Source organism: Daphnia pulex, chromosome 4 (genome assembly GCF_021134715.1).
Source record: "Daphnia pulex isolate KAP4 chromosome 4, ASM2113471v1".
Lineage (NCBI taxonomy): Eukaryota > Metazoa > Arthropoda > Branchiopoda > Diplostraca > Daphniidae > Daphnia > Daphnia pulex.
In genome coordinates, this window is record NC_060020.1 from 5,035,366 (window position 1) to 5,055,944 (window position 20,579).

General features: G+C 43.0%; 1 protein-coding gene across 4 annotated transcripts in view; it reads right to left on the reverse strand.

Moving 5' to 3' along the window:
* The window catches only part of LOC124192376, a 35,012-nt gene that overhangs the window by 12,782 nt on the left and 1,651 nt on the right, over nt 1-20,579 (reverse strand). The window contains exons 1-3 of one of the 4 annotated variants that reach the window (XM_046585610.1): nt 17,677-17,743; nt 16,947-17,600; nt 7,206-7,359 (exon numbers count right to left, since the gene is read on the reverse strand). In XM_046585610.1, coding sequence (XP_046441566.1) covers nt 7,206-7,359; nt 16,947-16,982 — 190 coding nt within the window. In that variant the 5' untranslated portion in view covers nt 16,983-17,600; nt 17,677-17,743. Of the gene's footprint in view, nt 1-7,205; nt 7,360-8,947; nt 9,315-16,946; nt 17,776-20,579 lie in introns of those variants that run through there. The other 3 variants (XM_046585612.1, XM_046585613.1, XM_046585611.1) reach the window with 3 other exon arrangements.

Here is a 20,579-nt window from a genome sequence, read left to right on the forward strand (position 1 = left end):
CAATCGGATTGCGCCAAAGCGACTCAAGGGAGCCGTTGCTGTAACGGTGAAGGCGTTATTTCCTAGCCGCGCGCGGCTAGATGATACTGAGCTGCTGCCATTCTTTTTCCGACTAAAGTTTTGTAGAGTTACGGCGGGGGAATGACGAGAGAGAAAAGGGGAACACAACACAACGCAGCAAAACCAAAAATAAAAGAACCGAATCCCAACCAAATGAAAAGAGGACGGACGTTTTTAAGGGCCGGCCGAGATCGTTGAAAACGACAAGACCGTGTACGTATAATTCCGTCTCTTTTCTGGTTTCTCGAAAATGAGGCCAAACTGGACGGACTGTATAGGACAGCAGCTCTCTGCCTCTAAACGTCCCAGCACGACACTCGGCTGGCCAAAAGAGTTATGGCAGACGGAAATGAATATACGACCAATTCGGTAGAGATCCAGCTAGCTATATCGCCCGACAGTTTCAAAGTGGGCAATCTTGGGCCAACCAATAACTTTTTTTGGAGGGGAACCAAGAAGACGAAGACTAAGAAGAAAAAAGACCTTTAGACCTGAGCTGTGTGAAGTTCAGTGAGCGGGAACCGTGACAGCTAAAACCTATCATCATTTTCGTCTTTGTCGCCGTCGTCAACACCATCATCATCAAGATCACCACTGTCATCATCTGTCGGGAGGAGGACTCGTAACCCGAAAAGAACCAGTCCAACCGTTTTTGTGTTTCAACCCAAAACCAGGCAAAATAGGTAAATATCAAAAAATTCTGTACCTGTCAACTCATTGAGAAGATTTTTTCGTTTTGTTTTATTTTTTTAGCGCGGGCAGGCAGATGTATAGTATTGGGTTCTCTCTACTCACGCCTCCGCCGTGTGAAACAGACTTCCTTTTCCCGATTTTTTTTTTCTAAGTTTTTTTTTTTTTTTGTCGAGGGAGGTTTGTGTTTGTCGACTCGGAATGTCAGTTATTGCGGCGGCGAGCGGTGAAATGACCTATGATCCTTTCTATACGCTCTCTGCAATCGTTCACGCACTACAAGTTGAGTGACCTCTCTATTTCTCTCTCTCTCCGGCGTCTATATATCTACCAAGTGCGAAGTCTAATGACAGATGTCGTGTGAAGAATCGTAAAATGGGAGGGAAAACTAAACAACAACCGTCGCACACACACACACAAGTCGGGTAAAACACCGTCGACACTGTCGATTCCAGTCAACTTCCAAGTCAATTTTGATTTGTGGGTCTTCCGGCTATCGGTTTATCTTTTTTAAGATTTTTTTTTTTTGAGTTGAGAGAGACACACACATTACACCGCCCTTAAGAGACAACTACGCGGCGCTCAATCGTCGTAATGACTCCCGCTAGACTCCGCCCCGTTGATTGTTCCTCCACACAGCACTCGTGTTCTTCTCCTGCTCTTCATCCTGTCCGTCCGCAGGGATTCATTATGTACCAACCTTCTGGCCGTTCAGAAAAAAAAGTGCACAATTGCTCGCACAGCGGGGGCTACATTTTGAGGGGGACAAAAAAACAGCTGTACTATATAGACAAACGCTGTTATAATCACTGGGATTCTTTTGGCTGATTCTTTCAATGACTTTTTTTGTGTTGTTGTGTCGTGCCGCGATTCTCCCGCAAGGACATGAGCACGACTACTCGCTTGAATCCTGATTATTACGTCTTCCTCTTCTTTTTTAAATTGTCGCCATTGTCTTTAATATTATTGCTTTCTTGTTATTATGTTTATAACACACAGTGTGTGTGTTGTGTGTCCATTTATTTCCTATTTCCCCCCTTGCGTATGTAAACCTGCAATTTTTCTTTGCGTTTCACCTGGATGCGTCTTCATCTCGCCTTTTTTGTGGCATCAATCAACTAACGTGCTCGCGTGGGAAACCTCAAAAAAGTCTCGGCAGAGTGGGTCTCTTATAATTTATTCCTCTGCACATCACCGAGGACTCGTCTTTGCACCTCTCACCATTTTTGAAGTGGTAGTGTGGTACACTCTTCAATTGGCACAACACACTCCTGCTTGGCTGAGCTGACCTCTTCCCTCGATTATTTCACCGATTTCAGATACGACTGATGCACCATGACTCTCGTCTCGTCCTTTCCAGCTCTTTCGTGTTCTTCATATCTCTGAATAGTTTATAGAGACGAACCTATCGAAACATTCATCTCTTTTCTGTTTTTGTTTGTTTTTTTTTTTTTTTTGCCTTGTCCCACTGTCCTATAGTGCCTTTCACAGTTTGAAGCGTTGCTGGCCAAGTAAGGCATTATGGGACAGCAATCTTAAAAAACGTGGAACGAGTTTATCTGTGGTCGATTTTTCAAACAGACCTTGCGATGGCTGATGGCCTCAACTCGAACTATTTTGGGTATTGTATTGGCTGTTGCGCTGGTTTTTTTTATTCGCTGACCATTTTACGAAGTTGATTAACTTGACGAGCCAACCGGTCTGTAATGTTTTCTTTGTTTTCTGGTGAAGTCAAGTGTTGATGAAGGACATTTACATCAGCGAAATTAACAAAATTGCGGAGAGCCAAGGACAACGTGACGATGGCAACCAGTACATATCAGGCAATGATGATGTAATGTATGCACGAAAGAAAAGACAAAATTGCACGCGGAGAACCTGAGGGGGTAAAAAACAAAAAAGGGCGAGTCGTACGGCAATCACGCGTGATCCGGTACTAGGGTAAAAATAAGAAACTAGAGCCCACCGACATTGTCAGTCATCTTTCTATACACTGACACACACACACACGTCTATATGCCCATTACCCATATTATTTTATAGACACGGAAGATCGTGCAGGTGGATGTTTTACATTTTCGCTCATTCGCGCTCCCGCGTCTCGTCGTTTCTTATTCATCAACAAAAAAAAGTTTCAAGTTTCCAGAGAAACGACCACCCGGCTACCTGCGAAGCGACGTCACTTCGTGTTATTTCTTTTTCTTTTCTTTTTTAGACTTTCTTTGATGTTGTGTTGATTTGTTGCTATTTTTCATTCCCATCAAAAAAGAAAAGAAAAAGACACACGTACAATTTTCGTGTCTCCTCCAAGGCTGAGTGGTATAGTAGCATTCAAAACAAACATTTCTTCTTTTGCAAAAGAATTATCCTCTCTCTTTCAGCATGCGGTTGATATATGCCCTCACGCTTTCCTGTTCTATTACTGGTTCCTATCATGTCCCTGGTGGGTGAGCTTCAACATTTACCATTCATTGTTGCGTTGGCAGCGACTTTTTGCGCACAAAAAAAGAAATTGTTTAGTCCTTTTCTATCTTCTACGCATCGACTGTATCTGAAATGTCTGGGTATAGGTTTATCTCTGATCAACGAATTTGGCCGCCTGTCATGTGATTTATCAAAAAGGAAAATTTTCAAGCGTGGAATAACTTGGTAATGAAGCAAGACACTGGTCGCCGTTGACATGCTTAGCGAACAAGTTATATTATAGACGGCATCAATCAATATTGATTCTTGGGCATAAAAGTATAGAACGAGTTATCCCTCCGTATATAATACATCCTATTTGATCGTGCCTATAAAAGACGATTGGGAGCAAGGTGGAATGCAGCCGACTACTAGTAGCAACGGAGAATAATATAAAAACAAAAATCGTTTTACGAAGTTGAAAATGTTTCGATCAAATACCGGCACACGCAACGCCGTATAGGGACGACGACGACGACGACGCGGGGCCTCTCGACTGTATTTGAATGTTCTTGAACGGCTTGAACATTTGTGGGTCACCAGAAACTGAGAAAAGCTCAGCCACGAATGGCAAGCTGGGCTTTATTTCAATTGATACAAGATTGCAGCTAGATAGTATAGTATACATTTATCCGCTGGGAGATTGTTATTTATTTTTATGCCGCTGTTGTTTTGTTTCTTTTCTATTTCCATCTAGCTCTTTTCTTTTTCTTATTCCGTGACTGAGAAGAGTGAAGGCGAATAGTTGTACGTATAGACTACGCACACAGTAAATTATGAAGCGCAATCAGACTCGTGACAAAGCTACCGTTGTGTGTGCTGTGTGTGTGTTCTCCATTGCTAAATTGCACGCTTGCCCTAATGGAAGGTGAACGATACGGCAAGACTATCTAAGTGCCATAGAACTCTAGAAGCTCGTAAAATTCGAGGGAAACATGGGAGATAAAAAAAAAAAGAGAGAGAGAGAAAACGCGCACCAATTACTTTCTGCCATCGATGAACAATTAACTATGTACGCACCATTATGGTAGAAAAGCAATCAACATAAAATAAAGTTTCACCGATAAAACGATGTAAAAAAAAGTGACGCAACTGACGTTCTCACGTGAGTCGGCCTAATGAACATTCAAGGTTGATCCTCCTCATTCGGGCAAAGCAACTAGAGCGGATATTGTAGTATAATTTACTGGTTTAAACACATTGAACCCGCACGTTTAGAAGGGAAAAAAATTCAAAAATACGACCAGCTAACTCGGGCAATTCGTTACGCTAAAACATTATTGTTAACAATGTTTTATAATAATAAAAAAAAGAAGGAAATAACGTTACATAGGAGAATATGGCGTGAGATGTACAGCTAGTCGTATATTGTCTATGATCGGATTCCGTGTTGCGCCTTCATTCGACAGCCTTTTAAGAGAATGATGAGCGTTAGCGAGCGCGTATCAATCTAGATGCCCAGACACGAGTGTGCAATCATTACACAAAGTACAACAACAACAACGCCAGGATTCGGTCGGTCGATTTTGTACCGTACGCCAGTGCAGCATGCAAAACCACATCGGATTGTTTGGCTATGCGTTTAGCAGCAATCAACAACGGCGCAAGAACGAGAGAGAAAAAAACAAAAGAACGACAAAAGTCGTTACCAGATTGCGGAATTGTATTTGAAAGCGACGTCACGTAACCCGCTATTTAAAAGGTTCTCCTCTCACCTCCTTTATCATCTTTTCTTGAAGGGGGGAATTTCCGTGTTTCCCCATTTTTTTTTTTTTTTTTTGTAACTTCGCATTTCGTTCGGGTGAAGTGATGACCGATTAGCCCCGACCTCTACCCGAAAATTGGAGGCTGTGAGCGTAAATCAGACAGAAACTGAGCGAGAAAATGGCTAAAAACAATCGCAATCGAAAAGCATCCAGAGAGAAACGAGAACAAAGCGACGAAACTGCGTCCGTAACGATAACTATGCCATTGTTTGGTTAAGTCGTTCTTGTTATAGGATTGTGAAATAAATTTCAAAAAAGAAAAGGAAAACAAGTTGCACAAAATTATTATTTAAAAAAGCTGGCGACTGTGACGTTGTTCAAAAAAAGAAAAAGAAGCTCTATCCCTTTAGAAAGTTTTGAAATTCAACTGTACACACACAATCAACGGAAGCTAATCAGGACGGCATCAGCGCCGCTTCATCGGGTTGGGCGTTGATGGGTTTCAATGATGCACCGGCGTGAGAGCCGAGGACCCAATGGCGTCAATGTGTCGCTTCTCTTGACGTTTTTTTGGTTCGTGGGATTCGCAGGCTCTTAATGGCTCTCTGTGATTTCAAAGGCAGCCAACGTACTCATTATTTGGATCGCTTTTCAAGTCGAATAAAAAGACGGGCGGGCTGGAAAGTAACGCCTTTTTTTCCGATCCCGAAGACGGTCGCAAGAAAAAGCTATAGGCAACTAACTTCCTTTTTGATTTGTTCTTGAGAGATGTGTATACTTATTTACGCACCTTTTTTCCCATTGTCGAATGTGTCCACCCCTGAACCAACACGCCACCAACATCGTTATTTCACACATTTATTCGGCCCCTCTCTCCCATCACACACACACACACATGTGCGCACGTATTATTATGCACACTCTCTCTCTCGTCTTTATTTGACTTTTTCGTGTTTTTCGTCTAGCTCGTCTTTTTCGTGTGATGTTGAAAGGAAATGATTGAGGATAAAACGGGGAAGATTTCCCGACAAGGTTCGTGATCCGCTCATCGTTCGTCGCCCACCGACTTTCATTGAACGGTGAAAAACGAAGAAAGAGTCGAAACAATCATCAACAAAATCAACGAGAAAAAGAAGATGCTTCTCCCTTCAAAACTTGTTCATCGCGTCTCATGTTAATGAAAGTTTCTTTACTTTTTTCTTTTTCTTTCTGTACGGATGGCCCAATGTAGGGATTCAAGGAGGGGGGATTTAATTCGTCATATTTCTTTTGTGTTATTCTCCCGAGTTTTTCGACGAGTTGGAAGGTATAACGAGGTCATTAAAAATCCATTGAACCCCCCCCCCCCTCCGTCTCTTTCTATTTCTGTGTGTGTAGAGAGGAACTAGCATCTCGGGTCCGTCTCACAGACAATGCAGCTCCAAGTTGCAATTAAGACTGAATCCTCACGACCGAAATATCCCCAGCCATTCTTATACATATTCTCCGACTCCAACCTTTTACTGTACGTCGCCCACCCCCACACAGCGAACAGCAGCAACAGCAGAGAGAATAACATCGACAACAACCGAAAGAAGAAGAAAAAAAAAATACCTACGAGATTGATATCCACCCACCAATGACGCTCGGAGCTATTCATAATTAGCGGACCTTCATTCTCTTCTCAGTTGTTTTTTTTTTCTTTCGGTTCTAATTGTCGATTATTTGATAGCAACATAATTCCGCAACGCTTGCCACTCGCAATCGATCTATCTGATATCTCCCTCATGTTCTTTTCGCATCGGTTTAAGAAAAAATGTCTAAAACGCGGAAAAAAACTAATTACAGCGCATATCCGAGGACTCAATTATTTGATGTCATCGAAATAAACGCGCAATTCTTTTGAACAGAAATTGATTCAACAAAAGATGACCTCAAAATATAATACAAGGCTATTTTATTGTTGGATCTAACAAGTCAGCCGGTCCATATCTAATCAAGTCGTTCGACCTGTTCCCATTAGCGATACTAATACTACTGCTGGCCTCGTTAGAGCTGTGCATCTCATTGCCGAAGGGACGACTGATTTGTAAAGAAACCTTTCTTCTATATACTACTCCTTGTCGTAATAAAAAGTGGGGATGGTGAAGATGAGGGGAGCGATGGATGGCCGAAATGAATTTTCCCCCCCATTGTTCTACTAAAACTCTCAAAATCCTAATAAGCGATCGCCTTACAGTTTCCTTGTCCAATTTCTACCCTTTCTAATTACAGTCGATTAGGTTATTTATATGTGTGTGGGCTTACCAGGTGCGGTAGACGGTGGCGGTCTCTGTCGACTCGATTCGTGACTACGTGATGCGGCGAACAATTTCAGTGGCAGCGGCGGAGCGTAGTGGTAGTGGACGGAAGAGGCAGCTGCGGTGGAAGCATTATTATTCTCTCGCTGCTGACTCACCAACTGGAACCGCCAGCAGGAAATGGGAACAAGAAGAACAAAAACCGAAAATTAGAATATTATTAACACACAATGTCAGATTTAAAAAAAAAGAAAGATAAAAAAAAACAAGGACGCGAAGGAAGAAGGATCGCCATCCGTCATCTTCGAAACGGAATCAATCTCGTAGTGTCCGTAACACACTCGAAAGCTCTTTCCAAATGTATTTGCATTTGAAATCAGCGATCGAACGGTAATATTATACCCACAGCTCATCCCCCCCCCATCTTTACCGGGCCAGGCCAGCACAGGGATGGATGGAAAGAAGAGAGAAAAATCCCCCCCGAAAAAAAATCTCATCCGACTGCATAATGCATCATGAACATATCGATGGTCCGCATGATTGGAATGGAGATGTTGAATGCCATTATGCATGCATGTAGGTGGTATAGAATTGGACGGTGGCTGGATGGATCTCTTTTTCTTTCTTCCTTCCACCCCTCATATTCTCAGCTGTCCGTCTCTTCTAATTCTCATTCACTTGGGCGCGATATACCCACGCGTAAAACATTCGAGGCCTGCTTTGCAATTTGAGTTTTTTCCTACCAGCTAGAATAATGTTTGATTGCGTTTCCTTCAGTCGAAACCGCTACTTTTTTGGTTGGTGGGGGGGGGGGATGATGGACATTGGTAGAAAAGTGAAATAATGTGAATATATCGTGCGGAAAGTGAGCGGAAACGGCCGAGTGTGGTGTAGTAGCTGTCTGCCTTTTGTCACTCGAGAGTCTTTGATACCCCAGCAATTCTGACTTCTGGAATCGAGAGGAGATATGTCTGGCCGCCAGAGATTCAGGTAGGTGGACCGATGACAATCCATCATCCATCGTGTGCGGCTGACCGAAGACCGGTGGTGGTAGTGGTAGTGGTGGTGGTGATAAGCACGCCACAACAACACGAGCCTTTGGCTGACTTTGGTTTCCCATCTATTTTCTATCTAGTAGTAGGAGATAGACACCACCACACTATCTCTTTCTCGTTCTGTACACCTGTCGACCGCCGGTTGCCTCATTATCGATGTAAAATAATGCAGCCGGATGGTTCATTAGATGCGCCAGCAGCCGCACATGGGAGGGAAGCGCGTGCTCGTGTGTGTAGCCAGCCAAACCAGCCACGCTGACGAAATATAACCGAGCTGCTGGGCCGCCCAAAATAAAAAAGTATCGACAAGATTTTTTTTGTTTCCCACCTAAAGTTGTTCGAACGAGAAAAAAAAAACACGTTTTGGGTTTTTGGTTAATTCTTTATCGTTCGCCCTCAAGTCAATTGACCATCCACAACGTCAGCAGCTCTTTAACAGCCTTTTTTGGTTGATCTCTATCACTCCTGTAAAAATGTTGGATCTCTCCGTCTGATGCTCTTCTTTCATTCTCCATGTATAATAATAATCTAAGCTTTTTTAAAGGATGCTGTCTACCCGATACATCGTCTGTTATCTTACACAAGTCGTTTGACAGCCACTGTTTTGTTGTGCCCCCCTCCCTTGCATCCTGGAGGGGTAATATCCCGAAAAAAAAAACTTGAAATTGAAAATAAATTGAATGGAAATTCCAACCTGAATCATTCCATGGTGAAGGCCGATGTTAAGCGGAGCAGATATATTGTATCCAAATGTTCAATAATCGCATCAATAATAAAAGTCGCCACGAATTCAACTAAAAATCACAACTGTCCAGACCAGAAACCAGAGTTATTCAACACGAACCACCAATGACCACAGATTTTGGGCTTCTTGAGGTATATAAAAGTCTGAATACCGACAGGTTTTGCCAATATCGAAAACCCCAAAAATAAAAAAAAACAAAAACAAAAAAGACGTTCCAGTCGCAAGGAGATGATACACGGAGTCTATACGGATGGATGGTGAAAGTGCGGAGCGACTGAGCGTGACTTGTTCACCGGCGAGTACCTCGAGATCAACTGGCTCTCTTCGTCGAAGAAAAACGAGGGAGATTCCTCAACGTTGGAAATAACTTTTGAAAAGGGATAACGAAAGCAGAAGAAGAAGGTGAAGAAAAGATGGTAAGATGGAAGGAAAAAGAAAGAAAAGAAGGAGAACCCCACCAGCAATGCCGACTCCTCGTATACCTTTTACCTTTCCTTACCTTGCAGCTGTTATTAAAAACCCCAACACACACACACACACTCTCCCACACACACACACCACACACACGTACGCACGAAGGTGGAAGAAGAGGGGGGAGGGAGGGGAGAGCGCCGGAAGGGAATATATAGGTAAGGGCGAGTGGAAAATAACAGCTCCAGCCAAAGGGCCCCGACCAAAAAGTCTCTTACCTATAGAGTTGTGTGTGTGTGTATACGCATGGGTAAAGAAAAAAGAACCTGAAGAAGATGACGAAGTAGCCTACGAGAATTTTTATACATGTACATGTTTTTCATTCTCTCTCTCTCTCTTCTTCTTCTTTTTTCTTGAATTTTCGGCTCTCGTCTAAATAATAAGGTAAAGGAACAACCTGGAACCCCCTGAAAATGAAGGTAAAGGCAGTAGGGGAGGGCCAGAAGAGGTGGATGACGACCGATCGTGGGAGGCCTTTTCTTCTAGTTATTTTTTATTTCATTTTATTTTATTTTCCATTTTCGATTTCTTTGAAAATATAAGAAAAACACGGCACACACACACCGTGCAGCGCCGGCCATCGTCGGTCGGTCCGTCTGTATAGGGCGGCAACAGGTGTGTGTGTAGGATTATTTCGTTTCTTATATTTATTTTAATTTTTTTTTTCCACCAATTTCATCCGCCGCGCACACACAGAGAGACTGCGATTCCGAGAACGAATCTTTTCCCTATTTTTATCTCTTGAAGAGAATAGGCGTCGAAAAGAATAGGAACTACCTTGAGCTGCTCCTTTTGGATCCCCTCTTATTATAGGCAGTTAATTGCGCTCGATCATGACGCGACGAGGTTCATCCGAAAGGAGGAAAAAGGCAAGAAAAAAGGCCGACGATTAGTCGATTCGGAGATAGTCGAGAGAGAGATGCTGGGCATCTATTATAATGGGTTGGATTGAGCCACAGCTGAACGCGGCACTTTATAGGAGAGAGCGGTCGCGGATGATGGTCGATACGGCTGCCCATCGGCTAGATAGTTTTGCCTGGATGTGTGTAAACGGTACGTGCCATTTCATCATCCTTCGTTATATTAGATCTCGACCTGTGAGGCCGGCCCATCGAAGGCTATCTGGGATAAATGTTCAACACCTGGTTCACGCTGCTGCTGCTGTTGCCTGGCTGGCTGCCGTTGGTCGTTTCTATTTACTTTTCCAAATGCTAATGAACCGCGTTCGAAAAATGAGGAAGCCGTATAAAAAAAAGCAGCCAAGCCTCCAGTAATATGACGAGCGGCTATTTCTCTCCCATCTCCATTTTCTTTTTCTTTATTTTTTGGCGTTTTTCAATGTCTTGGGGAAATCAACTTTAGGCGCTGATCACAGCTACCTATTCTTTTATTCCTCCCTTTTTTTGTGTTGGTTAGTTGGGTTTTTTTTTTCGAGTTTGCCACATGGTCTCAAAATGATTACCGCACATTTTAACTGCACGGTTTAAGCAATGCGGACGCAGTTTGGTGGGGGCCCCCCTTCCATCTTCCTTCCTTTTCAAAAAGCTCAAATAAAAAAAAATAAAAAAAAAAAAATAAAAAGCAGTACATCTTTGATGTCTAATGATAATAATAAAAACAAAATGTAGAAGGCAAGCGCCAGATTCCCACGGCCGAGTGCTCATTTTTTTAACCCGAGTTCCGGTCCTTTTTTCTCTCTCTCTCTGTGTGAAAAAAGAGCCTTACCCGCACAATCTCCTACATTGCGTATAAGGTCTTAGTAGCACTGCCTGCCAGAGTCGAAAAGTAGAGGCCCTACCTACAGGTACACCAAGAATCAAGACCAGAGGGTAGAAGAAGAAAAAAAAGGAATACAGAGGGAATAACCAAAACCCCCCCGAAAAGAAATCCCACGAAAAACCATCAGGAAAGATAATCGATTCATTGTCTACTTCCAGCAACTCTCCGACAGAAATGAAGTGGAGAAGAAGAAGAAGAAGATGAAAATAAGAAGAAGAAAGAGGGGTTTCGCCTTCCAGCCTCCCTCCCGCCCCGTCATTGGGTGAGTTTTTTTTTCTTTTCTGGCTGAATTGTTGGTTGGTGTGATGCAACTATCACTCACGCGCCGCGTCGGACACCGCCGACGTGCGGAAGAACAACAGGCCAAGGAGAACAGAGTCAAGAGAGCTGTTCCAAAACGCGTTTGGATGGGGCAGCAGCAGCAGCAGCCCAAGCTATGCTAGGGATATGGGAAAAACAAGGTCGAATGTGTGTGTGCCCACATACCGAACATAATAACGAAAAAATATCTAACAAAACCTCAAAAAAAGTTCCACTGTTCCAGCGGGAGGTAGACACAACACACACAAGACTCAAGGTAACCAACGTCTATAGGGGGGACGCAGGATGGATGGATGAATGGGTGGGTTGCCTTGTTGTTGTTCTTTTTTCTCGTTTCCTCCCGGTTCAGGTTCAAGGGCTGGAAGGAAACCAGAAAAAAAAAATAATGTCGAGTATATGGAAACAGCATAAGCCAGCGAGCATTGGCTTTTTTTTCCCTTTTGGGTGGAGTCGCAGTGTCGGGAATAAATCAGACTGATCACCGACAAGGCCGTCGACTATAAGCGCTAGTTTTCCCTTCATTTTTTTTTATTATTTTCTTTCTCCCCTTTTTTCCTTCTCTTTTGTTCGCGCACTGGAACGTGTTATGCCTTTCCACCCCGACAGCAGCGGCCCGGCAACAAATAGCTTAACTTTAAATACGAATAGACGTTGAGGAATCCACCGCCGCCGCCGCGGTCTATCCTACAACACGGACGAGCCAAGGGGTTCATCATCAACGGGTCGTATATATTCTTATTCTTTTTTCCCCTTTTTCAGAAAAATGATTATATTACTATCGAGTTCCTATATACATCGCCTGATTATTACGTACACTGAGAAAATCTCACACGGACACCGGAACGTCGGCGTGGGCCACATGGGGGCCCACAGGGCGGCAAGACAAACCGACGGCGCACGCATAAGAAAAGGCCGGACCCGAAAGAGCTATACAGAATGCGTCGCCAATGGCCGCCGTGATGGAAATAGTTCTCACGACCTTTTTCGTCCCTTTTTTTTCAGCTTTTCCGTCATCGGTAGAATCCAGCAGGTTTTTTTATGACCCGTCAATCGCCCAGCCAAGTCGTTCACAGACACCCGAATCTTCTCTATCCGACAGTTCCCATTTTAAGTGTGTGCCGATGAATAATTAAATGATTCGGCTCCGCGTTTTTCGTACCGATAAACAAATACAATAGAGCAATCATCGAGCTTCTATCGTCCTCCAGCGACAGGCCAGCGACAAAGACTAATGGAATCGATTGGTAGACCAGAGCGGGAAGGACAGAATTCGGTTTCAAAAAGTTGGAAATGGACAGGTTTTGTTGACGGGTTTCGAAAAGAAGATGTTGACAGTTGTGAAATCTATTGCTATCTCTTGACGCCATGGCGTGCGCAAGTCCCATCTTTTACCTTTTATGACAGTCCTTTAGTCGCCGCAAGTGATGAGAGACACTAGGCGTGCATTAAATGTATAGTAGTAGTAGCAGCTCCATTATTATTATTATTGTTGTTTTTAGTAGTTTTTAAAATCTTCAAACAAAAAAACCAAACAAAAGAATTCAGAATAGTAACTGCGTCATCATGCCATTATTGTTTGGTAAGAACAATCAAAAAGTGAAAACGCATAATTAAAGCGCGCTAGATTTAAAAACAAAAAGAGTTCTCAGCTGCGCACATATTTACTCTGTGCACAGCGGAGAGAGTCACGTGAATGAGCAAGTGATTTTTCAGATATATTCACATGGGCTTTTTTTTGAATATATATGTACGTTCGCGTGAATGGAGGAGGGGGAGACCGGATATTACATCGCCGTCAATATAGCTATCTACAAATTCATGCTGTATCACTATCAATGGAAAACGAAAAAACAAACTCTCTCGACTCTGGGCGTGCGACCGAGAGTTCCACTTTCTGTGTCAGTAGGTTGGAATCACGCTGGGAGATCATGCAAAGAAACGCGCGGTTAGCATATTGATCGAAACACGCTGGGGCCCAGCACCCAGCAGCAGCAGCGCAGCACACGCTTCGACGAAATCGGGGGAATTTAGATGCAGGAGGAAATATCAAAAACTGATTGTCGGCCGATTCATTAGATGCGCGGTAAAGACGGCCCTGCCATTCGACACACACACGCGCGCGCGCAAGAATAAAAAAAAGTAACGAAAAGAAAGAAACAATTCAAGAGTATAGATGCGGCTATAAAATAACCAACAAAAATATCGAAAAAAAACCCGTTTGGGAAAATCGACGCCAAAATGGATAAGCCCAGCATAGCTCGGCGCAGTTAAATTGACTCGGTATGGCTTGTTTCGAAGATGGCCAGTGTTGATTTGATGATGTCTTTTCCCGATTTCAAACCGACAAGAGCCAAAATGGGGATGAAAAGCGACCGAAAGGCTCTTTTTTTTTCGTTCCTCCGTCGCCAGTCGGTGTGAAAGTTGCGGTCCTTTCGTTTCAAGAGTCACGTAATGCATTCAAATAGGATGCGAGATACAGTCTCGAATTCAAAAAAAAAAAGCAGATCCTCACGAGACGAAAGGGGGGAGCCAAAAGTCTCTATGGAGGGTGGTATGCCCAAGTCACAATTGAGACTTGAAAGGTGGAGAGATATGCCGTCTGATTTATGAAAAGATGACATACCACAGTCACGGCGTCACCAAATGTGCGTGCCATTCCGACTTGTTTTCTTCTACAATATGGTAAATGACCTGCCCTGTTAGAGTCTACGAATCTCTGGGTTCTATCTTCAACATTTGAACATCGATCGGGGTCAAGTTGTTTTTTGTTTTTTTAGATCCGTATCATCCCGTACATCCGCACCTTAGTATTTAAAAAATGAACGCAATGCACCATCACGTCCGATAGCACCACCTACAACCCCCCAAAGTTCTTAAATACCTCGGAGGGGGTTGTTGTTTGATACGGCCACGAGTTGTGATATTAAAAAAACAAAAAAACTTTCCTTTCTTTTTCGTCCTCTTTTGACCCTTGTTCCCTCTGTTTACGATATGTTATTGTTCCAGGTTTTCCAGCATCCATTGTACACAACATTCTAACCGAGGTGAACGCACAATATCCAGCCCAAGTCGGCTGAGACTCTCACCCTATGACTTTGCCTTTTTTTTTTTCAACCCTGGGTTATTCATTCCAGGGTTTTTCTTTTCAACCCTGCCCAGCTTGAAGTCTGATTCCTCTGCGGCCCACGAACTCGGCAAGAAGGTATGCAGCGCGTTCGACCGTGTGTGTATATACACATCTATATGATACCTTAGCTGATGGGGCGGAATGGCGGAATGGTTGGAATGCGTCTTTGTATCAGCTAAAAACACACGAAAGGGGGAATGTACACACACAGTGTCAAAGGAGAGAGAAAGGAAAATATGATGAGAATCTGTCAAACACAGACAGAGCGAATCTAAAGGGGAAAGGAAAAAAAGACGGAAATGATTGGCGTGAAAGTTGCGGATTCGCAGGAGACAATTCGAACGGCGCCAGGAAAGGAGATGGAAAAAACGAATCATCGATGCTATACGCATATCCTGCGCATATTCAAATAAGTTTCGACTTTCGAGAGTCTTTTGTAGTCTATAGTCGAAGAAGAATGACTTCTTTTGGCGCAGGCTCACACAAAAGTCCAGGCAGATGAAACGCTGGCCATATAGCGCTAGCCGGAGCGTGACTGATCCATCGGCTCTCTTCGGGAGAAGAAGAAGAAGTAGAAGCCAATTTTCTTTTTTCAATGGACTGCGCATGAAGTTTAGGAGATGGATAGAGAAAAGAAGCTAGTGGCGGGGGATCCCGTTTATATTCAGCAGCTCGACGCAGAGTCTATAACCGATTCCTACATGTCCACACGCGCGCCAGTATCGGTTCCAGTCACGCACCCGAATCGCCAGATATTGTGTGCGTTTCTTTTATTCTTTATTCTTTTCTTGGCTTTTTTTAAATTTTATTTCCCTGTTGGCATTTGAATATGTGTGTGTGTATGCCTTTTCCACTTTTGGTTTTTCGAAATATAACGATATTATTTTTTTGTTTTTTTTTGTTTGCTATAGCTACTTAGTCATTCACGCGGCGGAGTGACTTTCGATTGGCTGAGCTTGCACATATGTAAAAATACGGTTGGAAATCCCCATGAAGTCTTTTTTTGATTTCTAATCTTTTATTTCATTTCGTTTGCCATTTCCCCGCACCGTTTGGGTCGACCTTTTTTTCTCCCTCCTTCCTATCAGGAGGGCTAGGAGCTAGCTGGCTCTCTCATCGTTCAACTTTGTTGCCCTGTTCCTTGTCGTGCTGTTGAAAACCTGCCTCTACAAGTCTGAATGCTGGGCTTGTTGTTGTTCGTTTGGACGAGTGATTGATCCCAACACCGTACCATTCCGCACTTACATGCCCGTCTACTTCATCTTTTCTAGCCCTCCAATGATATCGAAGAAGAACCTTTCGTAACAGCATTATCCATTATCCACTCTATTATTTTTTTTTTAACAAATTCTATTCCATCTTTTTCAAAATTTTTTTTTTTTTTTCTTCATGATAATGCGAATGGATTGCACCATCTATCGGGAAATCTTTGCAATCGAATAAAAAACCGCAATCGTAAAAAAAGTAGCCACTGCGTAATTTCCCGGAAAATTTAAAATCTAGTATAAAACAAAAAATAATGTATCAAAAAATAATTTCAAAAAAAGAAAAAGAAAGTGAACTCGAGGGGCTAGAGATATTAAAGATGGCGCCTTTTTATTTTGACGTTGGTGTAGACTTGTAGTCAATAATAAACAACTACTAGGCCTCTAGGGCAGGGAGGGGAGACAAGGAGCCAACGTCCAACAGGTGCCCGTGAGCGTAGCACACGGCATTCGTGCAACCGTTGGCTCCCGACGTATTCAAAAATTCAAAAAACTGAACCAATAAAGAAAGAAGTGAAAACCAGACTAGACTACCGCGGGAGTCAAATAACATTTTTTTTTTTTCTCTCTCTTCTCCTGGCCGTTTTCTTTTGTGACGGGCGGTTAAAATGCTTTTAAAAAAGCGAAAACTATGGCTAAAAGGAAAAGCGCGTTCCAGTTCTCCATTACAAGATGAAGTTTCTAGACCAACCGACCGACAAAAATGCCATTTCATAACTTTGGCCAGTTTCGGACAAATGCCTTTCGTCAAAATGCGACTGGTAATTATTCGATCGTACGTTTTGCGGTTCCAAATATTTCCATCAGTTCGGCGGCATCCACCCCAAACAAACACAAAGATTTCACAATCGAGTTCTCATTATTTATCCGAGTGGTAGTAGTAGCAGCAGTACGCATAAAACAATATCACGTTACAACAAAATGCAAGTGGCCGCAAAAGCTTTTTTGGAAATGCACAAATTGTTCAAAGAAATCTTCCACTCACCTGATTATTATTCATGTTCACCATTTTCGTCAGCATCCTGTCAGATTACACACACACTATCCGTCTCGCGGTTTGTTTTTTTCCCTTTCCACTGTTGTTGTTATACAACCGACTGGCTTGCTGACGAGGTCGGTAAAAAAAAAAGTTGTGACACGATAAGACCACACGTACACGAGATATAAGAACTGGAAATAAATGAATCAACCGGTGGCTTTGTTCCAAAAATATACGCAACGACGACGATAAATCCAACAGAGAGTTCACTGCTTTTCAACCAAAACGTCGATGGCGAAATCGAAACGAATAAAACCTAATGTCCACTTCACGAACTGTTATTTTCTTGCCGTGCGGTTGGCTGATCTGTCCACGATCGGCAGTAAATAGAATCCAAAATCGTTCGATCCGGTTTTCTTGATTGAATCTCTCTTAAAAGTCACTAGCACTCGTACGTTTGCCGCAATAGATTCGTGATGAAAGCTCACTGCGTGCGTTAGTAAACACCAAACATCGATAGGCACTTTTCAAAAGAGAGAGAGAGAAAATGGGCCTCACATTCAGGGACGACCTCCCGCCAGGCAATGGGGCAAGTTTGGCTCCGATCGCAAGAGTCGAAGAGAAATGAAGAACAAACCCAAGAGGATATAGATGGATAGGCTGATAGGAACGACAGTAAAAAGAAACAAAAATTTAGAAAAAAAAGAAGAGGGGAAAAAAAAGGCGAAACAGATACTTGATGGCCCTATCGAATATAGGCGAAGCCTTTGAAGTGTGCGTCTCTTGAACAGTTGCGATAGCCAACAACTGGCCTATAGTGTATGAGTGCGTGTGTATGACGGGCGCGCTCTCCATACGCTAAAACCCCGCCCGCTACGAAAAAGAAAAAAATAAAATACCCGCGCACCTTGCGCGCAACTTCATCCGACTGGAACTGTTTGAATGAACATGGCCCAAGGCATTCAGGGTCCCAAAAGGAAGGGGAAAGGGAGGTGGGGGTACTGTACTATAGTCGCAGGATAAAAAAGCCACACAATCTAGCAAAGAACAACAGCAGTCGGGGAGAGAAATAAAATAAAAAATAAGAAAAATTGTAATAAAAGGAACCCAAAAGCGCTAAAGCCATATACACAGTGTATATCGCCTTTCTTACCATCACCCCCAGAATACTATGGGCTATATAGCAGTGTTTTATGTTTCGCTTTTAAGTGGTGCACTTTTCATTTGAGTGCGCACCATTTTTGTGTTGTTTTTTCATTCCCTCAATTTCTTCTTTAAAAAACAAAATCTTCGAGTTCTCCGATAGCAACGGAACCCCCCGTCAAGTTTGACGATCAGCTGACAACCGCAAGTCGCTTCTGACCGGTATTCAATCAGCAGGCTATGTCGAATCCAATCATGTGATATCGACATGAAAATCTGAAGTTCGCTGCACGTTTACACAGCTCCAAAACGAACGGAACGAACGAGTTGGTGGCTAATCAGGAAACCCGGTCAGCATCCCAAATTCCAAAGTTGGTAAAGTGGTCAGATTATAAGGAAAAATGTCACGAGCCAAAAACGACGACAGGAAACTCAAATCTAGACAAGGGCAATTTCCAGTCAATCCTTTAGCTAAACTATGACTGGCTCAAAAAATGAAAGACACGAAACCGTTTTTTGACGGATCTCATTAGCTCCGACTAGCCAAAATCGGGGTCAAGTCGGACGGAATTGGTTATTTTTTTTTTCGGTCGCGTCTGGATCCAACATGGGGGTCTTGCACTTAAACTTTGGGCTACTACTTCCACCGTTAAAAGAGGAAGACACTCAAATGCCAAGGATCCAAGTCATAAGGGGAGAATAACCAAAGAAAAAAGGAAAAAAGAGAATGGTGAGAAACGGCAGCGCCCGCCGCCTTCACACTCTAATTGTGAGAACTGGAAGTGGACAGTCCATTATGTTATGCTGTGTATCCTACCCCCACCAACATACTCTACTACCCCAACGCAGCACGGCCCTTCTCGGTCCAGCAGCAGCAACGGCGGTATTATTATTAGCAGGGCGGCCATAGCGGATGCTTGCCACACAGACAGCAGCAGCAGGGAGGAAACCCAGCAACCGAAAAAGAAACAAAAAGGACGTCAAATATAAATTTCCTTGAATCCGCCCGGAGCTTTTTCCCATGTTAAGGCTTTTTATTTGGTTAGAAAAGGGGGGTATAGACTGGCTGGCCCAGGTTTATTTTATTTTTTCGGATGTCGACATTGAACGTCGAACGCCATATCCGAGCGTGGAAAAACAAAACAAAAGAAAGAATAAAACAACGAGAGAGAATCTAATATAATCAACTGAACCGCACCAGTAGATCGGGTCAAGGAAAAATCTTTACACGGAGAATGCGTTCCCGATCATTTAATTGGAGCCAGGAGAACGAATTAAAAAACAACGACAACAACATATAGACACCAAAACAGATATGGAATAATTGTTGGACTCGTTTCCATCGAATATCCGTTAATTTCATTAATTTCCGCATGCCATTAAGTCGCGTCGTGGTTTACTGGTATAAACGGAAAGGCCAAAAGAGTCAAACAGCGTTTTTCAACAATGTAAACTTTACAAGTCGTTTGAATGTTGTTTTTATTTTTCTGGTAACGTCATTTAGAATTTTTATTTGCGACTTGTTAACGTGGTGACCTGGGTAGAAACGACAAAACGAAAATTCTATTGAATTTTACGTCCCCTTCATATCCGGTGTCGGCTGAGAAAGGGGTTGGGGAGGAAAAAAAGGCCAGCAAAGAAGAATAACAAACAACTGTAACAAGAATAGGCTACTAGTTGGAAAAGAATAAGTTGATGACTTGACGTATATCGTGTACAAGATCGAGAGAAAAGAATGATGGGGACCTCTAGGAAAAATGGATGGGGGGTTTGCACCGGACCAAATGTGCTGGGACCTGCCGGTCACACGCTACTACCTCCCCCCCTTTTTGTCCGACATTTGATGTGCTGCACTTATTACCTTTTCTTTTTTTTTCCTAGGAATTAAAATAAACAAATCATAGGAAAATTTTAAGAACGAAAAAAATGTCTTCCACCCCTCTGTGTTTACGTCTCTGTTCCCCCCTCTCATCTCGCCATTTTTCTCCGTCAAGCTCCACTCGTTTCCGGCTTTCCCTTTTTCTCTCTCCATCTCCCCGTTTTTCTTGATTCTTTTGTCTCTTATTTCTCTGTCACTTGCCTTTTGTTGGATTTAGTTTTCTGGAAGAGACTAACTACAAGGACAGGCAAGACTGACAGTCAGAATGACAGAATGAAGAAGTTGGGTAGCGGAGAGAATAGACACCTGGCGCATTCCTCATTTGGACACAAACAAACGATCGAGATAAAACTACTACTACTACTGTAATAGCGCGGGGATGTCTATATAGTCGAGGGTTATATAACGCGCGGTGTAGTATTTCAACTTTGGTCACCTCTCCTCAAATATTTCTATTTCCTACGCCTTTTTTTTATTTTAGATTTTTTCTTCCCTACCGTCTGCCTCATCGTCCCTGTCTTTTGACTCTTGTCTTGACGTAGAAACGTGACGCAAACTGAGGTTTCAGATTATTGTCGGCAAGTTTTCGAAGCCATTGGACCTGAACTCGGATGTCT